Here is a 22,453-nt window from a genome sequence, read left to right on the forward strand (position 1 = left end):
GTGTGTGTGTGTGTGTGTGTGTGTGTGTGTGTGTGTGTGTGTGTGTGCGTGCGCGCGCGTGTGTGTGTGTGTGTGTGTGTGTAAAAGGTTTCATCTTTTTTTTTTTTTTTTGCAGTACTTGGGCCTCGCACCGTCGTGGCCTCTCCCGTTGCGGAGCTCAGGCTCCGGACGCGCAGGCCCAGCGGCCATGGCCCACGGGCCCAGCCGCTCCGCGGCACGCGGGATCCTCCCGGACCGGGGCACGAACCCGCGTCCCCTGCATCGGCAGGCGGACTCCCAACCACTGCGCCACCAGGGAAGCCCAAAGGTTTCATCTTTAATCATTATAACAAATACACAAAAACTTTATATATTTTATACTATTATAAACACTCCAGATTTGGTTACTCTGAGGTTTCACATTTTCTGTAAAGGATGCGATCCAACAGTAAGCTTATGACTTGACAGGAAGTCACTAATCAACAATTCGGACAGCACCAGGTCTGTACCAGGCTGCGCCCACTTAAGTGATCCCTCAGTAATGGGGATTTCTCGTAGAACCTGCAGGTTAGCAGCTCCACAAGAATGAGCTTACACAGGAACGGCGTTTCCAAAGTGTATTTTACAGAACATCTGGCATTCCATGGGAAGTTAATTGCATTATATGAAACAAAAAAGAAATACTAGGTTAATCAGATTTTCTTTATTCAGAGCCTTTAATGTGCAAATATGCAGTGTGCTTATTTATAGCGTTTTTCCAAACTCATCTGACCACAGAGCCCTTCCAAACCAACACATTCTGGCAAACACCGCCTCATAAAAACACAGCTGTATTTCAGCCCTTCTTTTTAACACGCACATTAATCAATTAAGGCCACCTCTAGTATAGATACAAATATTTTTGCACATTTGAATTATATAAATCTGATATACTGAAATATTAAAAGTCTCATTTTATGTGCCAAACTTGAAATGTGAATTCCAAACACTTAAAAATGTCCATCAAGAAGCATAACAGCAAAGCTAAGAAGCCATATGAGTTGCTATATTCCAACAGCACTGCAGCTGGTGCACAAGAGGACCTGCCCATTCTTCTCAGTTAGTGTTGGATTTTACACAATTTGAATTATCCAAGAGCTTCAAGAACATAACCCAACCATTAAACACAATCACAACACCTCAAAAAATAAAAGGATGAGCATCATCTTATGTGATTTATGTGATACTGACTAATTTCACCATTAAAATTTTACCATTAAAAGTGCCTTCAACTGACAATCAGGCCTCCACTAGAATCTTGGCCAAAAGAATGGTTTGATAGGAATTCTCACAAAACTAAAAATCACTGTCTTACTCCCAGTGCCCAGCTTGTGGTCTCGAAATACCATCTCCCACTGAAAGGACCCAGGGCTTGAAGAAATGTCTAATCCCAGGTCTGAGCCTGGAAGTATCTTGCCATATTAGACATGAAGGAAATTACCAAAGACTACTAAGGTGAAAGGACTCAGGAGCCGGCTACTAGCCAATCTGATCACCAATACGATAACTGCAAGGGGTTGAAACAGTAGGAAGTTTAAGTCCATGAGTCCATAACAACACGGCAAAGAGGGAAGGAAAGGAAGGAGGACAGAAAGCTGACTGTACATCATCAGAGGGACACTGTAACCAACTCATTTTTTGAAAGCCTATAACTTAAGAGAAAGCTTTAGAACTCCACCATTGAATGAATCAGCGGGTATCAGATGAGCTCCAGTTACTCTCTAACTAATACAATGAAGCAGTAATGACAAAGTCACCATTACACAACCTTGAATGAATCAATGGACTTAAACTGTATTTACTCACTTCCAACTGCACTGACATTTGGGGCTGAAGAATCTTTGTTGTGGGGACAGTCCTGTGCATTGTAGCAAGCTGAGCAGCATCCCCGGCCCCTACCCACTAGACGTCTGTAGGCCCCTCCACGTTAGCTGTGACAACCAAAAATGTCTCCAGACACTGACAACTGTCCCGTTGGGGGGCAAACCACCCCTGGCTGGGACCACTCATCTACACACTGCACACCAACGGCTGCTAACTTCAAAACAAAAAAAATCAGACATAGGTACCTCCCTGAGAGAACAGATAACCACCTACAAAGTAGTCTTGCCTCTCCCTCACCGCAAAAATAAGCCTCAATTTAATCAAGTCTCTAGATCCAATGACAGGAAATACCAAAGACAGCAGAGAAGTTAAAAGATACCTGAAGGATGCAATCAGCAAAATCTAGTCCGTGGGAAAGTCTACAGGACAAACTCGGTTTCTTTAATAAATAATTTACAAGAGAAAAACAGAGGGAATATAGATTAAGAGACTTAAGAAACATACCATCCAATAGCAGTATGTGGACTTTATTTTGATTTCAAATCAAACAAACTGCAAAAAAACAAATGTTTAGGGCTTCCCTGGTGGCGCAGTGGTTGAGAGTCTGCCTGCCGATGCAGGGGACATGGGTTCATGCCCTGGTCCGGGAAGATCCCAGACGCCACGAAGTGGCTAGGCCCGTAAGCCATGGCCGCTGAGCCTGCGTGTCTGGAGCCTGTGCTCCGCGACGGGAGAGGCCACAACAGTGAGAGGCCCGCGTACCGCAAAAAAAAAAAAAAAAAAAGAGATGAATGGATAAAGAAGTTGTGGTATATATATACAGACTGGAATATACAGATACAATGGAATATTATTTCAGCCATTAAAAAAAGGAAATCCTGCCATTTGTGACAACATGGACGAAACTTTAAGGGCATTATGCTAAGTGAAATAAGTCAAGGAAAGACAAATACTGTATGAGCTCACTTATGCATGGAATCTTAAAACAAAACAACAAAGCCCCAAACTTGTAGAAAGAGATCAGGTTTGTGGTTACCAGAAGCGGGGAACGGGGAGGAAGGACTGGATGAAGGGTGCCAGAAGGTACAACATTGAAGATAAACAAGAACTGGGGATGTAATGTACTACATGCTGACGCTAGCTAACACCACTGTTTGGTATATTGACAGCTGTTAAGTGAGCAGACCCTAAGAGTTCCCATCAGAGGGGGAAAAACTTTTTTTTTGGGTAGCTATATGAGATGGTGGATGTTAACTAAACTTACTGTAGTGATCATTCCACAATATATGTAACACTAGTGTTTATGCTGACACCTTAAACTTATACAGTGCTGTATGTCAACTATAGCTCAGTAAAACTAGAAATACAATAAGGCAACCGAGATGAACGTGCTCTTTTCTTGGTTCCAATAATAAGAGTTATGCAAGCTATTAGCGTCCTGGCAGCCTAGCAAAAGAGAAAGTAAACTCCAAATGGGAAGCATCAACATGCCATCAAAATCTCACTTTCCAGTAACAACATATGTATTCACATTTTTTTTGTTTTTGGCAAATATTTCAAAATCCCTTTAATAAGGCATTAAAAACACAATAAATGATTTGGTCAACACCTAATTACCATTCAGGCACTTCTTCATTTCAGCTTATCCTAAGAGTAACACAACAATTGACCCCACGTATTTAATCTGCAAGTTTACTTTTCAATAGGGCAAATGGCCTCCAGAGCAAAGAAAAAAGTCATGTAAAATTATAATCTGATTGTGCCAAACAATTCTATTTATCCATATTATTTTATATGTTAAATCACACACACAAAAACCTACTTACCCTTCAAGCCCCTCCTACAAACCACAGAAAAAAAAATTCAAATTTGCGTTTCAGAAAAGGAATAAAGTGACCACAACCCATTCTATAAGACTACCTTTTAGGGCTTCCCTGGTGGCGCAGTGGTTGAGAGCCTGCCTGCTGATGCAGAGGACACGGGTTCATGCCCCGGTCTGGGAAGATCCCACATGCCGCGGAGCAGCTGGGCCCGTGAGCCATGGCCACTGAGCCTGCGCGTCTGGAGCCTGTGCTCCGCAACAGGAGAGGCCACAACAGTGAGAGGCCCGCGTACCACAAAAAAAAAAAAAAAAAGACTACTTTTTAAACTCCATGCACATACACTTCAGTCCCTCAAATTGTATTTGCCTCACACTAATCAAAAAGCAACATAAAAATTATTTACTAAGGAATAAAATCAGATGTATTTTGATCAATAGTGAACAAAATATCTGGAAATAGCCAAATTTGGAAAAAACTGTTTGTCCATGTAAATTAAATCTTATCCCCAGACTGCAGGTATATAGTTGCCAAAAAGTGGTTTATGACTGTAATTTAATTATATTTATGTATACACATGTCTCATTCTAACAAAGAACTTGAAGTGGTTTAAGTAGCAAAATTTTGGTAGAATTAGGCGGTTCTTCTCCATCATCCAGCTTGTATCTAAAAGTATTTTTCTTCTTGAACAAAATGTTATGAAATGAAAAGAGCATATACACATTAAGTTTTTAAAAACCGTAAACACTGAGTCTGATAAAGTGGAACAGCCATATCACACAATCACAAAGGCCAAAACCAGAAGCAGAATTCAATCTCAAAGTAACTGAGAGCTTAATAGCTTCCAATTTTCTTATATTTTCCTACTTACCAATTTATCATTTTCATTGGGCATTTCAAATACACATCTCAATTTAGAATCCATCAATTCATCGGGTTTTGCCTCTTTCCACTGAAAGCAAACAAAACCAAACAATGAGACAGAGGAGATACAATGGGGACAAATAGGTTTCGCCTCAAGGGACAACTGAAGGGTTAGCGTAGCTGCCGTGCGTGTCTGCGTGTGTGTGTGTGTGCGTGCGCGTGCGCAGGGGGTTCCCCAGGTCAGCCAGGACTACAGCTGCCTGTACACACTGCGTTATTCTCACCCACCACAGGTACCGGCAATGCCACAGAACTTCCTATAGAACCCTACGAAGAGCTACTATCACAATCCATTAAAATCACACTAACAGCCCTAGAGATTACAGGACTTCACTCTTAATAGCAGCACTTCAAAACTGTCTCTAAGGCGTACTATTTCAAAATTCCTTCGTTCTTGAAATGAGTCAGGGTTATCTGTAGTGAACAGATTTACAGATTTTGTTAATTTTAAAAACCAGGTTTCTCAATGGAGAACTAAACAAAACCCACAGTTGAAACAACATTTCCCCAGACAACTTCTGTTCAACTTCTCTACTCACCACGGCTTCCATATCTGAAATGTTTGGTGGAGCAAAGATGGTCTGTACCATAAACTTGTGTTTACTCTTCTCATTGGGGTCATAGTCAAAAGGCTGCAGCATTACTAAAGAAGAAGAAAGGACACATGACAGTGACTTCTGCATTTGTTTGCTTCTTTGCATTCCTAGTACTCACTCACTAATTTGCAAATTTAAAGAAAACCAGGAAAGGTGCACACACTGGATTATTTACAGTAAGGATCCAGAAACAACTTTATGGTTTCCAATTATTTTTAAACTGTCTACCTTTCTGATTTGCTAAGTCTTTAACAACCCATAAAATAAACAAATGTCTACTAAAAATAAATAAATAATCCATCTATGATTGCCCTCTCTAAACTTAAGTTTGGAAATTTTTCAAAACTTTGCCAACATTAACTATTAAAATGCCTATAAACTCAAAATCTAGTAAATTGCCTATTAAAACCACTTATAATATAAACTTAGGTTTCACATTAGTATTTAGTGATAACAGCTCTTAAAATTAGACAACTGAAGTATTTATAGAAGAAATTCTAAGTAACATAAAAACTCACTACCATATATTAGTGTTCTGATATAACTAATTTTTCTAAAATAGATTTTAAATACACACCTATTCAAGAAGAGTTTATTAATTTGTTTAAATGAGTCTAGGACAACAAAGTGTACAAGGAAACCATACAGCCTCATGATTTCTAAACTTTTTCCAGCTTCCTAATAATTATATTCAAATTTTTTTCTGAAGTATTTATGATTTTCAGTGGCCTACAAGAGGGTTTTTAGACGTTCCATGTGGTTTAAAATTATGTAATATAAATCTAATAAGAGAATATAAAGAATGAATCAGCAATTGTACACAATATGTATACAATATTGTGGAGATTACTTCCCTGCTAATATTTAGATTATTTCTAAGATAGACAGATGTCAACATTTTCAAAAAGACAGATGAAATGAAGCAAATGTAAGAAATATCAATTATATAAGAACATCTTCTTTATAAGGTATGTCTGAGAAGTCCATTAACTCCCATCATGGTTAAAAAAAAATTTTTAAGGGCCAAATATACAGCTGTAGAAAATGCACAGGATAAATGCCCATAACCCAGATAAAGCACAGTGTATCTCCAGGAACACCCTTCACTCAACAACCACCCTACGCTATTCACTAGAAACTGGATAAAAAGAAAACTTCAAACATGGTTGTGACTTTATGACAGTCATACTTCTAAGGCTACAGACCATGTAACAAGAGGAAGACAATCTTAGCACAGATTAAAGGAGTAAATCCATAAAGGTGCATGCTAAAGGGAGAGAGAGGGAGAAAAGGAGAGAGTATGCAGACAGAGTCAATCAGGGAAGGCTGCTGGAGGAAGCGTGGCTGGAGTGCCTGCTCACCCGGAAAGGCACTGCACTGAACACTGGAGTGCCAGTTCTCAGTGGAGGAGAGGGATCAAGGGTGTGCATGGAAACAGTAACTGGTGTGTAAGGAGTTTTTAGTAAGTCAGGTGCTCAATACAAGGGGCTTATGTGAGAGAAAGGGCTTTGAGAAGTATACAGGTTCTTAAGAAACATTAATACAGTAAAACTTCAGAAAGCTAGAATCCTAAAGAAAAAGTCCTTCTGAATAGTTCCATGGATTCCTAGGGATATAGCTGTTTGCACCAAAATCTATTTTTAACCATGTGGATAGAAATAATTTTATCTTCTTCCAATTGAGCTAAAAAGGCTTGTGGACTTAGAGAGCAACTTCCAGAACACTCGTTGCCAACTCTTCTTATTGCCCACCCATCTTCCCCGTGAACTGACAGTTCGGCCAGACAAACATGAAAGCAGGCCTGCCAGGCCACCACACAAGACTCACTAAAAGCATCTTCTCTAGGCCCTCCTAGCTCTGAGTTTGGGAATACAGTTACTGAGGGAGGATTAAGTGCCCCCAAGAACTCTGACGTCTGTCCTTGACTGCCTCTGCAGTCAGGTTCCACTGATGAACATCTCAGTGAGCCTGCCCCGGGCGCTCACTCTTTGTATAATTTTCTGTTTTTAATCCACTGTGGGCTTGAAAACTAGAAAACTGATACAGAATTATTTTAATATTTTAGGAATACCTATCAGGATTACGCAGGCATGTTTTGTTTTGTTTAACATACACATGTCTAGGCTGTGTCCCCAGAGACTCTAATCTGGAAAGGTCTGCGTGTGTTCCTGCTCTCTGTGCAATTACAGCAGAGCTTCACAGAGGTGAGAACTACTGCTAGAAAATACGAGTAAATGGTCTCTGTGTGAGGCCGGAGAAGTTCTCCCATAAGTAAACTACATCCTCCTACTTGCTTCCTATCACTCTGCTATGTTAGATGGTATCATGAAAGGATATCGTCAGGGAAGTCTGAGGGCATTAACTCTGGCACCAGCACAGACTCCACGGCAGGAGTAAGCAATCCACACATGGAAGGAACCAAGCACACTCCCTGGACTACAAGTAAACACAAAAGGGGGTGACAAAACTAAAGTTTTCAAGTGCGGGACACTGTTGGCATTAACAATAAAAGGCAGAAAGACGCATCTAAGTTTACAACTACTGGCAAAAAAGAGGCACTGTACATTTTTAAGCAAAAGATTTAGGATAACACCTCCACAGCTGCATGCGATACGTAACAACAGCTAGAGATCTGAATGAATGAGGATGAGCAATCACAAAAATGATACAACATTTCAAAGACAAAATAATAAGGGCAGAGAATGTGGTAGTAAGCTGTAGAAATAAAGAACAGATATAACATTTTTTGAACGACAGTAACTGCTTACAAACTGACCACATACACCCTCACCCCAAGATAAGACATTTCCTGCAGCAGTTTGCATATAGTAAAAGAACAGCATAAATTCAGGACATGGTTTGCTACCTGAAACAGTCACAGTCAACCCTGGGTCAATAATTCCACTGTTGGGCCTCACACAGTATCGACGAGGTGCTGTAGTCTTCACTTTGAAACACACCTTTCTATCCGATGGATTTCGCAACTTAAGATTTGTAGTGACTACATCTGTGAAGGGGCCTGTAAGGTTTAAAAACCAAAAACAGGGAAAAAAAAATTTTAATTGGATTCACACACAGACACACACAAGCAGAATTCAAAACTGGATGCACATAACCTCAATTTTATATAGAGTATGTACTGAAAGTCTGTGTACCTAAATATACCTCCAGGTATACACACACAAAGGAGTTTTATTTTCTTCTTCATTCCTTACCAGACTTTATAAAATCACTACATGAACATGTATTGTTTCTATCAAATAAAATATATTTTTAAAGTTTCAATTTATGAAATAAGCCCAAAATTGTATTCCTAGAGTATGCTCTTACCACATGACTGAAAAGATCGGGATTTCCAGTGGTCTGCAAACCAATGCCAATCTTCAGATTCACCTGACAGAGCCGACCACAAAACCTCTCCATCAGAAGCCGACGAACCCAATGACAGGGTGCTCTTGCTTCACCTCAACTAAGTTTGATCCCTTCACTCGTTCATTCTTTCACTCACATATTTGTCAAGTGTTTATTAAGAGCACTGTGTCAAATGCTCTACATACAAAGTTTTTTTTAAGCTTTGATTCTACACCCAAACATAAAACTGCAAAACAAAGAACCCAAAAGGTGATGCAGTCCTGCCTGAATTAAATAAGTCCTAAACCATTTTTTGTTTAAAAAAGGGGGGAGTGAGGTGTGGAGAAACAGTACCGCCACTTTTGTTCTTGGCGGAAGAAAAGCCTAAAGATATTTTATACAGGTTTAGACAGTAAACTGAATACCTGTTAATTTGGAGACTGAAGATAAATATGTCTCAATGGAAGCAACAACCACACACTTCTAACTAACCCAAAAGCAATTTTCAGTGGTTTCTAAAACAATTAATTTTAAGTTATACTTTTAAAAAAAAAAAAGCTAGAAGGCTGAAATCAAAGACAACTATTATAAAGGCTATCTTTCCTTTATTAAATAAACCAGAAAAAGTATGTCTTTTAAAACTTTAAAATATTTCTAGTTTAGAGTCCAGACTGAGAAGATTCCCCAACTCTGCCAGATAAAGTTTCCCATTTTGCTGAATACTGGAAAATTATCTTAGACAAAGGCTTGAAGGGGAACAACAGACAGACAATGCAGAGGCACTAGGAAGAGAGCAGGGGCTGAAAGTAGACCTGCCTGATGCAAGGAGAGGAAAAGAGACCTGAAATGAAAGGCACTTATATCAGGTCCTAGGAAATGAATTAATTTTATCCTATGCTTAAAGTTTGTGAGTTGTAAGATATTTTCTAAAAAAATAAAGATTTGGAACTGGGATAAAAGGGAAGAGACAGAAATAAGAGAACATTAGAAGAAAGCATATAAAGGCAGAGAACCAGTTATGGAAAAAATTCTAATGTGGAATAGGCATTTAAATCAACAAGTACACATTTTTAAAATATATATATACAATATATATAAGAACTACAATCTTTTGGATAGCTTGCTTGAATTATATGGTCAAGTTAATCACTGCATTTATATATTATTTTACATCCTTTGCTGCTTCTTCAATCCCAATTGCTTGCATTTTTTGGCTAGCAGCTAACTACCCCACCATACACTGGCCCGGGGAAGTGAAGGGGAAAGCTCCAATCTGTCCATTTTGCTGCGTGAATCCACAAAATCATTGGCTAAAGACACATTTTAAACTATTAAAACTACGAGTTTTAAAGACATAGATTCCATTTCTTAACATTCTGAAAATCCATAAATTACTACAGATAACTGAGAATGTGTACATGTTTATGTGACTATTTCGACTAGGATTTTAACATTAGCATTAAGTATAAATTTATTTTTTAAAGCTTCTTAGTAAAATAACAAAGGAAACATTTTACAAAATTTTAATTTTGAAAAATCCTGTATTTTTATAACAATTACGTAAGTTTCAATTCGTAATTTTAAATTCAATTTTTTTAATTTCCCCAATTTTAGAGGAAAGTACCAACTATCCAAAACAAGGTAAAATAACTGATTTTTTAAACTGACTTAGAAAATGACGATGTGTCAATTTTCATCAACATATGAATTCTGAAACAGTACTTACATTTTATGTTGCCCAAAAGGGATTATAAATCTTAAATAATAGATTGTGGTCTTTCTAGACATAAAAATGCAAACTACCTAAAGATGAAGATAATATGTCAAAAGAAAAAAATTCCACCAATTCAAAAGCCAAATTCTTTACTGAATATGTTAACCTTATCAGTAAAATGTAAAATTACCTACTATAAAGCCACTTAACAAATGAATTTGAAATTTTCTACTCCACTGTGTCCCTCTAACCAAGCCTCTCACAGTAAGGGTTGCTCCCAGCAGCCAGTTCAGAGTCTGAGCCCATTTTCCTGGTTAAGATGCAAAATCAGCAAGTATTAATGACCACTAGCATAATAACCAGATTTAATTGCTTGAAGAGGTCTTAGGCAGAAACATCCGTTCCACCTTTGTGGGTCACAGAAACTCTTTAAGAATCTCATGAAAACTATATACTAACCCAGAAAAACATACACAGGCAAATATTCACAACAATTTTACCTTGGGTTTTTCTGGAGGGTGAGGGTGAGATGGGGCGATCTGGGGTGGGGGTGTATCGTGGATTCCTGGAGCCTGCAGGTTAAACAGACCCGATAGAATCTACCCTTACAGGCCCTCAAAAATAGAGGAAAAGTTATGTAATATATCTGCTACAACACAAGCCTAAATCCAGGGTAATACTGCCACTGTCAGGTACTTCTGTCTGACATTAGGACTGGGTGGTGCTACTGTTGTTGGGTGGGGGGTAGAGAGGAACAGGATGTTAGACATTTCATAACACCCGGGTAGATCCATGCAATCAAGTACAGTATTAGGCCCCCATCCCACCAGATCTTCACATACCCCTCCAGAAATCCACACTGGTTAAAAAAAAAAAAAAAAAAAAACCTCTTTCCCAGAAATACATCTATTGTATAAAACAAGAAACCTTTTTCTCTTTCCCTAAAATTCTGAAAGGTGAGTTCACCATTACAGAAAATTATTCTACCAACAGCAATGTCACTCAGGACACTTAAATTCCTACAAACATCTGGTCCAGTCAGCACACATGTATGGGTGACACATTCACATGATTCTACCCACATGCATAAATACTCTCTTGCCCTTATTTCAAAATGTTAGAGAAAACCCTCTATCAGATAACTCCTCCCTTAACCTCCCTTAAATCCAAACTCATTCATTTAAGTAGGTTACAGGGATCTGGCTAATTCATTAGTCTTCTACTATAGTCATGCCCAAACATTTACACACTGAAATGCATATTTCATCACAAATTCACTTTCTTCTCCTTTATGTTACAGTTAGGGCATTATATTAAAAAATTTTAACTGTGTATGTTGGTATGTAATTTTATATATGAATTTCACTTCAGGATGGAAAAATGGGCATCACAAAATATAAAATATCAAAATGGGATATCGTGTCAAATAAGGTTAAAAACCACTGCATTATATCAATAATCTCCTGCTTTACTAACATCCCCCGCAATGCTTAGGTGCTTAAACCATTAAGAAAAACAAGTAAATGGTTACCATAAAAATCAGGAGTTAACTTTGCAGGGAGAAAGTACTAGGAGAGCTTTGCAACACACAAGTTCTATTTCTGAACCTGAGCAGTGACTGCAGAGCTACTAACTTCTTGATAATTCTTTAAACTGTACATATTTTTCTTTTATGAAAAACAGTAAAGATTTTTGTTTTTGTTTTTAAGAAAAGCTGACCCTTGGTGTAAGCTTAAAAAAAAAAAACTGAAAGAAAAGTGAAAAGCAGTGTTTTGATGAAAAAGTGAAACATTCGAAGCAACTTATATAGGAAATAAATACGTTTTGAGGATTTCTAAAACTTAATCCCTGTAATTGAAGAAAATCCTGCCATTTGTCCAATATAAATGCTTAGTTTATCATTTAGAAACAATCACTACAACAGTCCATTTTATGATTACTTGATTGTAAACTACTCACCAACCACAGGTACCACCTGATACTTCCTACTTCACAGATGAAATTTCACTGTTTATATGTAAAAATATACCATATAAAACAGAATTCCACACAATACAGATAACATTTACTTGAACTCTTTTACCGAAAAAACAAAATTAAATTTTAAAACTCCACCTTTTAATTACACAGGCTGCCCTCCTTCAATCTCCCACGCCACTTCCTGTCACTAAGTATTCTATCCTCGCTCTACTACATTATCATTCCCAGTAAGCCAAAGTCCTATTCTCAGTCCCAAATTCTAACAGATGGAAATGTAACATACATAAATACGGTCCCTGTATTAAAAAGTTTGGAAAAAACTTGGAACTTCAAAAATGTAGGAAAAGTTTAGGGCAGCTCACCCAGAAGTATGTCCTAAGTGAGACTAGCCTGACTCCTTTACCTAAATATATATTTCCGGCATGAAACGCTGTATACCTAAAATTTAGAGCAGGACTTCCCTGGTGGCGAAGTGGTTAAGAATCCACCTGCCAATGCAGGGGACACAGGTTCGAGCCCTGGTCCAAGAAGATCCCACATGCCGCAGGGCAACTAAGCCTGTGCGCTTAGAGAATCAAATTTTATTTCAGGATAAGTGGTCCTGAATATAGCATGGAGCATTTCAGAAATAGAAAGGGCCTCTGGGATGCAGCTCAAGAATAAACAGGCTATGTGCACCAATGTTAACTCATGAACTCCGTAGCATCGTTTAGACCAGCAACCCGGAGGTCTCTTGGGAGACAAGTCTCCATGGGTCTCTAGCATTTCTGCACCTTTTGCCAGTGGAGGCCCTGGAGGCTTTCATACAGACTGTCTTTTCAAGGATCTACTACATAGTGAACAGTCTTGCATCTGACTGTTAGCATCTCCCTCCTGAGGAGAGGGCAGGTTTGTTTGCTGTCCAGTGTGATAATGCTCAGGTCCTCCTCTGGAAAAAGGTCAGGCAGGTTTCTGTGCAGCCCATCACAAAAGATTCAGAGGCCCTAGACTCAAGGTTTCTCACCTATGACACAAACCCACCAGGTGGGCAGCACCCACCTGCACTGAACCCCTTTGTGTTGCCCCCATGGAATCTGAGGGGCAAAGGAAACCAACACAACTATGAAGTTGCTGCCTGCAGTGCCCTGAGAATAACATCCTTTGTCTCTAAACCCAGGAGTCCCATGTCTTCTACAGCACCTTTAACACTGAAGCAGGCTCACCTTTCAGACTCTCCGGTTCTGGACAAGCTCTGAGTTCTTGGCTATGGGGTACAGACTGAGTTAGTGACCTCGGGGGGATAACAGCAGAAAGTGCAATGAACCAAAGCATGTATCTCTGAGGAGAAACAAGGGTGACCATACAACTACCAAAGCACAGTGTCCCTACCTCTCTCCCTGCACGTCTCACTTTATTATTTATGTATGTCTTAAATCACCCACTAACTATAAGCTCCCTGAGAAGAAACCAGCTCATCCCTGAATGAACTGGAGTAATTCACACTGGCCTTAACCTGAGTATGGCTAAGCAATCACATGGATCGTTCTTAGTCAACATGCAATAACAACAAAAAATATCAGAAGTAGGGCTTCCCTGGTGGCGCAGTGGTTGAGAGTCCGCCTGCCGATGCAGGGGACGCGGGTTCGTGCCCCGGTTCGGGAGGATCCCACATGCCACGGAGTGGCTGGGCCCGTGAGCCATGGCCGCTGAGCCTGCGCGTCAGGAGCCTGTGCTCCGCAACGGGAGAGGTCACAGCAGTGAGAGGCCCGCGTACCGCAAAAAAACACAAAAAATCAGAAGTATGTACGTTCTACTATGACTCTAGGTATTCATAAATCATTTACCCCAGCATGACATTTTCACTCCTCCATCCTATCTGTACTGAAACAGAACAGGTAAAAATCCTAATGAGGCAGGCTGGATGCTCAGCTCAAATATATAAATAATGTAGCTGTAGTGAAGTCAGTGATGACTACTTCAATGTTTCCACAGGTGTTAGCAAATTAACGGCTGCATCGCTGATTCAACAGCTTTCCAGTAACAAAGGGTTATGTTGCTGAATATGTCTTGCTACATTAAGTTAATCACACATCTGAATTATATGCTGTACAGTATACAGAATATCTACTAAGAACTCCCACAGTAATAGTAGCATGGCAGCAGTAGTAAGAGTAAAAATAGTGATAACAGAAGTTTTTACAATCTAGCCTTTACTGGACACTCACCATGTATCAAGAACTTTGCGTGAATTACGTCACTAACCCTAATAACAAGCCTATGAGGCTGATACTTTTATTACTTACCCTCATTTTACAGATGAGTCAACTCTGAGTCAGAAGTTAGAATACTTGTCCAAGGTCAGACAAGCACAAAGCCACGGAGGTGGGAAGTCAGGTCTGCCTCCAGAGCCTGAACTCTCATAAATTCTCTGTATTTTATGCAAATACCTAAGCTATATTTATTTCCTAATTCATAAGCCATTCCAGGCGGATTTCTGCAGTGTTAAAGCATGAAACTGTAATCAAATCAGTAATATAAGAAAAAGATTTTTATTGGATATTTTATTGTATTTTCCTTGGTTCCACAGGATGAATATTTCTGGAAACAAGTATCAAACACCAAGAAAACAGTTTTTATGTTTTACATCAAAGAAAGCCCTAAAACATCTTCATTACAAATTTTAAAGATGAAGTTACCTTAATTTATTTACTGTACTTTTTTCCCAAACACACTGAAATCTCAGACTTGAGGGAATGTAAGCTCCATGAAGACTGGGTCTCTGTTCTATCTGCAGCTGTATCCCCAGCTGGACAATCCCTGGCATAGTAAGTACTGAATAAATATTATTGTACAAACATTAATGTAAAAATAAACAGAAGACCACTTTCCGGGAAACAAAATGAGTCATTTCTATTCAAGATGGTTTACTTATTAAAGCACTAAACATATCTTTTTATAAGCTTTAATTAACCTTACAAAAGTATGGACCCTGAGATTAATACAAAAGCCAAACCTACCTATTTTATTTAAACCTTCTACTATTTAAGGAAAGCTTTGATTTCTTAAACTGCTTCACTGCCCTTGTTTATCCACATTACATAATCAACAAAGAATTTCAAAATGTATCATGAAAAAAATGTCCAAAATCCACTTAACGTAGTAGTGTGTCATCATTAAAAAAAAAAAAAAAAGTTTTCCCACTCCAGGGGCTTAAAGTTATAGTTAAAAGTAACCAGCAGGCAGGAACCATGTCTCTTCTTTCTTTTTCAACACTTTCAGTTAATGCAGCAGTGTTCTGAGCACAAAGTTAAATACTCATCCATCACCTTCCTGAGGGGGAGGGGGACGCGGCAGGGGGGAGGGGGACGGGGAGGGGGACGGGGCGGGGGGGGGGTCTGCTATTGATGGTGTAGGTATTGACTTTTGTAAAAAGCATAATGTAAAGCAGAAACTAACACACCATTGTAAAGCAATTATACCCCAATAAAGATGTTAAAAAAAAAAGCATAATGCAGTGTGCTGAGTTAGAGGCTCACAATCCAACACCATCAACACGGTGACTGACCTTGAGCAAATCATGTCACTTCTCCAGCCCCGTCTAACCCTCCACTCTAGCTCAGTACACAAAACCATCTCTAAGACTCCTCTCAGCCCTCAAAGTATGTGATATTTATAAACAACTTTACTTACTGCCTTAACTAGAAAACACCTACTACTCCATTGTAACATGGCCGGTAATTCAATCCTAGATGATCACAGCCTCACTGACATTTTGTATAAAGCTACTAAACATTTTAGAAGTACTTTTTCTGACCTCTGATGCACAGACTGCTCACTCTGACCTAAACAATCTTTGTGACACAGTCCTGAAAACAAGTGGGAGAGTATAAACAACGCTGTCTTCACACAGAAATGAAACATTTTGATTTGTAATATTTTTATATAAGTCTTATGTCCTTCCACTGTGTAACTTTCTAGAGAAAAATAAGATGTACCCACAAAAAAAATTTTTTTTCATGCTTGCACTCAGTATTAAACATTAAATATGCTTAAATTAACACCTTTGTTAAAACAGAAGTAAGTGTTCCATATCTGAAGAGTTTACTTTTTAAAATCTAGGTAGGTAGGATGGGAAAGAATAAAAGAGAAATGGATATCTTCGGGAGAACCTGAAATAAATGTTTTTAACACCATTTACAGATCTAAAGTTCCTGTTAGATTATAAGCAAAATACTTATAACATGGGAAAATTATCACAATAATATTAACTAAAAAATATAGGATATAAAAGAGTCATACACAGAAAAAATAATCAACTGTTAACAGTGATTATTTAGGGACTTCCCTGGTGGTCCAGTGGGTAAGACTCTGTGCTCCCAATGCAGGGGGACCTGGGTTTGACCCCTGGTCAGAGAACTAGACCCTGCATGCATGCCGCAACTAAGAGTTCACATGCCACAATTAAGAAGTCTGTATGCTGCAACTAAGACCTGGTGCAGCCAAAATAAAGAAATAATTTTTTTTTTTTAAGAAACTGGTTATTTATAGGTGGTAGGACTAAGTAATTTTTATTTGCTTTATACTGTTCCATGCTTTTTCAACTTTCTACATTAAGCATTGATTTTATAATCAGAAGGGACTTTTAAACATGAATTCATATTACCTTAATTTGTTCAGAAAATCTTTTATTTTTAAAGTGGAGGGGTGGGGACTGAAAAGATACAGAAAAAGCTATCTTTTGAAGATGCTGTTACTGAGATTTTTGGCAGTAGGAACAGTACTTAGAAAACAAAACCAAGGGATTCATCTTCCCCTATAAGCTATAAAAGTAAAATCTGTTCATAGAGAAAACAGAAAACACACTCCATGATGTAAAGGTGCTCTATACCTTTAAAGGTATAGCAGTCACTCCAATTCATGTCAGATTATCCAAATACCAAAATAAAAATATGTATGTGTATATATATATATACACACACACGTGTAAATATATATGGATGAGTAGATATATATGGAAGTATATAGCTACAAAATAAAAGGCTGTCAAAATGTAGGCCCATAAGAAATCTGTCAATTTATATTACAAACTAGTACTTTAAAACTCTCTCATATTAACAATTCTTTAACATAACTATTTTAAAAAATGGCCACTGAATCCAATCACATCCTTTAAAAGCTTAACCATAAGTAACTAAACATCTCATTCATTTAAACCTGAATTTTGAAAACAGTACCAAATGTTCAAGGTAACTATCCTAGAGAACTCCCCAAATGCCAAAGAAAAGTAGCTAAGCAAACTATGGTATATTGGGACTTCCCTGGTGGCACAGTGGTTAAGAATCCGCCTGTCAATGCAGGGGACACGGGTTCGATCCCTGGTCTGGGAAGATCTCACATGCTGCAGAACCAAGCCTCTGCGCCACAACTACTGAGCCTGTGGCTCTAGAACCCGCAAGCCACAACTACTGAGTCCACGTGCCACAACCACTGCAGCCCATGTGCCTAGGGCCCATGCTCCGCAACAAAGAGAAGCCACCGCAATGAGAAGCCCCCGCACCACAACAAAGAGTAGCCCCTGCTTGCCACAACTAGAGAAAGCCCGTGCGCAGCAATGAAGACCCAATGCAGCCAAAAATAAAATAAAATTTAAAAAAAAAAATAAATTTTAGGGCTTCCCTGGTGGCGCAGTGGCTGAGAGTCCGCCTGCCAATGCAGGGGACGCGGGTTCGTGCCCCAGTCTGGGAGGATCCCACATGCCGCGGAGCGGCTGGGCCCGTGAGCCATGGCCGCTGAGCCTGCGTGTCCGGAGCCTGTGCTCCGCAACGGGAGAGGCCACAACAGTGAGAGGCCCACGTACCACAAAAAACAAATAAATTTAAAAAAAACTATGGTATATTAATGACACGGCAACAAAAATGGTATTTATAAAAATTTAAGACATTAGTTGAGGTTATTTTTATAAAGTGAAATGTGTCACAGTCATAAAGTTGAACAGTCTCATAAATGTTGAAGTCTAATTCTATTTAAGCAAGGCATTTTATTATGAAGAATAAAATCATACTTAAGCATTGATTATAAAGATGAAAGCAATCTCAATGACACAGGACATGAGGTACAGCTGGCCTCACAGAAGGCTGCATTCAAGAGAAACTGATACTGGAACCACAAGACCTCTCTTGCCTGCTTTCCTCTCCCTGTTCTCTCTCAACTGGCTACTTCTGCTTGACATGGCCCAAATCAGCCACCGTCTCCAAGTCTCTGCGACCTTAAAACTCTAAAACCTATCGTGTTTAAAGAGGAGGCTTCCACATTGTGACTAATCATCAGTATGTATATATTGGCTGGCCAGCGAGGTGCCCACCACTGAACCCTCAGCACTGTCTGGACGAAGAGGGATCCTGTGAACTTACACGCTGCTTAGACCTACTTGCCTCTAATACAGTCTATGGGCAGGGCCCATTCTCTGAGAAATAAATACCCCAAACTAATCTACCACGCTCTCACAAGAGACCACCAATTGATCCTAACAGTAAGAGCCCAATGAAAACAGATGTATGTACAGTTAGTTATAAATTAGATTTGCTTTCAAACAAACATGATTGTCTTGATTGTCTACTTGTCTTTATATGCCTTGATTTCTGAACTGCTACGGTATAGTTACAGACTTGTTTTCTATTGACCTAATATAACTGCTTTATTATTAAAAAAAAAGACTTCAACCTGTATAAAAGGCTTAAGTTATTAATAAAAAATAAAACAAAGTATTACAGGTAGGACAAATGAAACTTTTGATATAATCTCTCAAAGTACTGAGTCTAATAACAAAATAATTTTTTTCTCTTACCATTAAAAGCACTGAACGTTCATTGCAGAAATCTTGGAAAACACAGAAAAGTAAAAACGTAAAAACAAAAGCATCCTAAAGTAGAGCTAATGACTGCTAACGTTATTTCCTTTCTGATCTTTTCCCTCACACATATTACCATAAATGCACTCATACTTACGCAACTTTTCACAGGAGGGATAAGGCGGTCATCACCAATGAACTTAACATCACTAGAAGTTGGACAACCAGACGTTATCCACACCTGATGTGACACAATTCTATCTATGCAGTATTTTTACCAAAAAAATACTGAAACCTGAATCTTCAAGCCCTTAAACCCAACTCCAAATTTACAGGAACTACATACCAGAAATATCAATACGGGACATTCCACTGGACAACAACCTGGTCTTTTCAACAAGTAAATGGTATAATAAAAAGGAAGTGGTGGAGGCACTGTTAAGATTAAGATGACCTGGATACAAGAGCCACATGCAATGCACAGACTGAACAAACCAACTAAAAACCAGGACTGTAATTGGGAAGATTTCAATAGATGAAATATCAGATTACTGAAGAATTATTTTTGGTTTTATTAAGTGACAATGGTGTCATGATTCTGCAAATAAAATTACCCTTTTTTTGTTTATCAGAAATGCAAGCTCAGGTATTTAGGCTTGAGATGTTAACAGCCAGAATTTGTTTAAAATACTGTGGTAACCCTGCCTCCCCAAAAAACACAGTAAAATGCTAATAATCATTAAACTTAAGTATATATGAAATTATTAAATTTAAGAGTATAGAGGTTTCATTAAGTGTATAGAGTTTTTTTGGGGTTTTTTTTTAAGTGTATAGAGGTTTCTATGAATGTTTGAAAGTTTTCATAAGAAATTTTAAACAGATTAATTTGAGTCACTTTTCAGTTATAATAAACCCAGGAAACAAGCATTTTCAAAAATAACCCCCTCCTGCATTTAGTTCTTTTTTTAACAAGAATTTTCTTTGGTAGTTACACAAAATAATATTACATTTTGTGGTCTGTAAAGTTTAATAAGCTGGCAAACATGTAATTTTCTTTTAAACCAACTTTTTATGAAGGAAAGTAGGATCCATCCTGTATTAACCACTATCTCCTCTGAAAAACAGTTCTTTGAAGGGTCGGTCAATCAAGATAGAAAAGCAACAAGAAAAAGAGAGTCAGGAAGAGCCTCTGAGAAAATAAAAGGGTCCTTGCTAACAAATTCTCTTCACAGACCATCTCTGCATGGTTAAGGAAGGTCTTACTTAAAGGAAATCTAACAGTAAACCAACAACAAAATTACCAACACTAACAATCACAAAATACCAAACTTTGCAGAACTTAACTCAACCAAGGTCTCCCAATTCTTTACATATGTAAAGAGAAAAACTGTTTTCCTTTTGCAGGGAAAACTTGTGTCTTCCTTTTGCACTCAACTGTCATATACGTTCACAAACCCTGACAGGCGGACCACCACCCAAGAAATCACCCAGTCCCACTTCTCACTTAACAAATGAAAAAGGTGAAGCATAAAGAATGAACAATGTATCTACTGTTAGTCAGCTCTTAACAAAATACCCTTTTCTGGAACTACAAAACTCTGAAAACACAAGTACCTGAAAAGGCAGATGAAAAACCCTACTGAAAAGAGATCCAAGGCAGAAAACACAAGAATTACAGGAGAAATCATCTGAATCTTATTAGTGCAATCAACACTCACTGGACAATCATCCCATGCCAGATCTTGTTATTATGGACATAAAAATAAATGAGCATATCCTCAAGTAATTTACAGTACAGACTGTGAGAGAAAAGTACGTAAACATAAATACTACACAATGGTGAGTGCTGTAACTGCAGACAAGCACAAGCTCGGATAGTGGCATGAAGAAGGCAGTGACCAAGTGGCCTGGGAAAATCAAAGACAGCACAAGAGGAAGGGGCTCTTGAAGTGGAGAAAGCCTGCCTGACAGGAGGGAGGACAACACTCTGAAAAGAGCACCTGGAGAGGCTTGCAACAGCTGCGAGCGTCTGGGGAGATGGTTTCATATAACCAAAGCTACGGCAGGAGAGAAATGAAGAGGCAGGCGGTGGATGTGGAGCTTTGTCAAGTGCATAATGGGAAAATGGTGCAGGTTCTTCCACCCAGGGAGCAACGGTATCAGGTGTGCATCTTTCAAAGGGTAGTTCTTTCTAGCATCCATGTAGATGACAGGCCGGAGGGAGGGGATGCTAGAGAAAAGGAGACCAGCTGCTGACCAGTAAGGGAAAGAGAGTCACCTGAAGCAAAGAAATTAGCCAAGCCCAGAGCGCTCCCGAGTAACACACCCTAACACGCCCGTACCACCAAGGCCTACGATTCACCTCCTCGTGACAACCCTGAAAGGACCTAAATATAGCTAACCTGCCAAGGAGATCGGGACCTTCTTCCCCCACTCCCCCTGGGTAAAACGCACGCGTTCTCACAAGACAGCCAGTGCTTGTTGTCCCCTCTCTCCAGGTGTGTAAGCCAGAAATCAGAGCCTTCAAGACACACTCTCCCAGTGCACACACCTAAGAGACCGCCGGGTCTCACCAGCTTTACGGTCTTTAACTTTTTGCATCTCCAACACCACCCCACAAGCGGTCACCTCTTGCGTGGACAGCAGCAGCCGCCTAATTCATCTCTCCCTCCCATATTACTCCATGTTGCTACCACAAGTGTGTTTCCTTAACTACAAATATGACATCACTCCACTACCTCCACACCCGTACCGTTCTCCCACTTAACATCAATATAAAAAACCAGTTTGGGATCTGCGGAGTTTGAGATGTCTGAGCAACATTCAAATCCAGATGTCAATAAGTAATTAGTATGTATTCCAAAGGTGATTTTAAGTCTGAATTCAACACAGATTTGGGAGTGTACCAATGTGTGCAAAAAGTGAGTAAGCAGGGGAAAGAGAGGACCTTGAAACAAGGAAGCCTGAACAAGGGAAGTTCAGAGTGAGATACAGTTGAAACCAAGTCAGAATCTCAGAAACATGAGCATTTAAGAAAAAGGTCACAAATGAGACAGTAAAGAGCAAAGAAGAAAACTAGAAGACAACTGTATCACAGAAGTCAAATGAATCGAGTTTTTAAAAAGACGAACTGTCAATAATGGCAAGTGCCAAAGAGAGGTCAAGGGAGAGAGAAAGTGGCAGTGGTCACTGCAGTAGCAATCAGGAAGCTGTGAGGACAGTGGACAGGAGGAGAGGAACAGGGAGACTGGGAACATGAACTACTTTTCCAAGAAGTCTGACTGCAAAGGAAATGAAGCACAGGAGGGACAAGTACCACAAGGAGCTGGGAGTCAAGGAAGTATTTTGTTGGCTTATTTGTTTTTAAAATGAAAGACTGAAGTGCATTTTTATGTTTAAA

The 22,453-nt window shown here is 39.1% G+C and overlaps 1 protein-coding gene across 2 annotated transcripts in view; it reads right to left on the reverse strand.

The window, feature by feature from the left end:
* VAPA (VAMP associated protein A) overlaps positions 1-22,453 on the reverse strand; it is a 37,712-nt gene that overhangs the window by 11,440 nt on the left and 3,819 nt on the right. For both annotated transcript variants that reach the window (XM_027088817.1, XM_027088818.1), the window contains exons 2-4: positions 8,049-8,201; positions 5,126-5,229; positions 4,534-4,614 (exon numbers count right to left, since the gene is read on the reverse strand). In XM_027088817.1, the coding sequence (XP_026944618.1) occupies positions 4,534-4,614; positions 5,126-5,229; positions 8,049-8,201 (338 nt within the window). The remainder of the gene's footprint in view (positions 1-4,533; positions 4,615-5,125; positions 5,230-8,048; positions 8,202-22,453) is intronic.

Source organism: Aethalodelphis obliquidens, unplaced genomic scaffold, assembly GCF_003676395.1.
Source record: "Aethalodelphis obliquidens isolate GAN/ISIS:26980383/991018 unplaced genomic scaffold, ASM367639v1 scaffold63, whole genome shotgun sequence".
Lineage (NCBI taxonomy): Eukaryota > Metazoa > Chordata > Mammalia > Artiodactyla > Delphinidae > Aethalodelphis > Aethalodelphis obliquidens.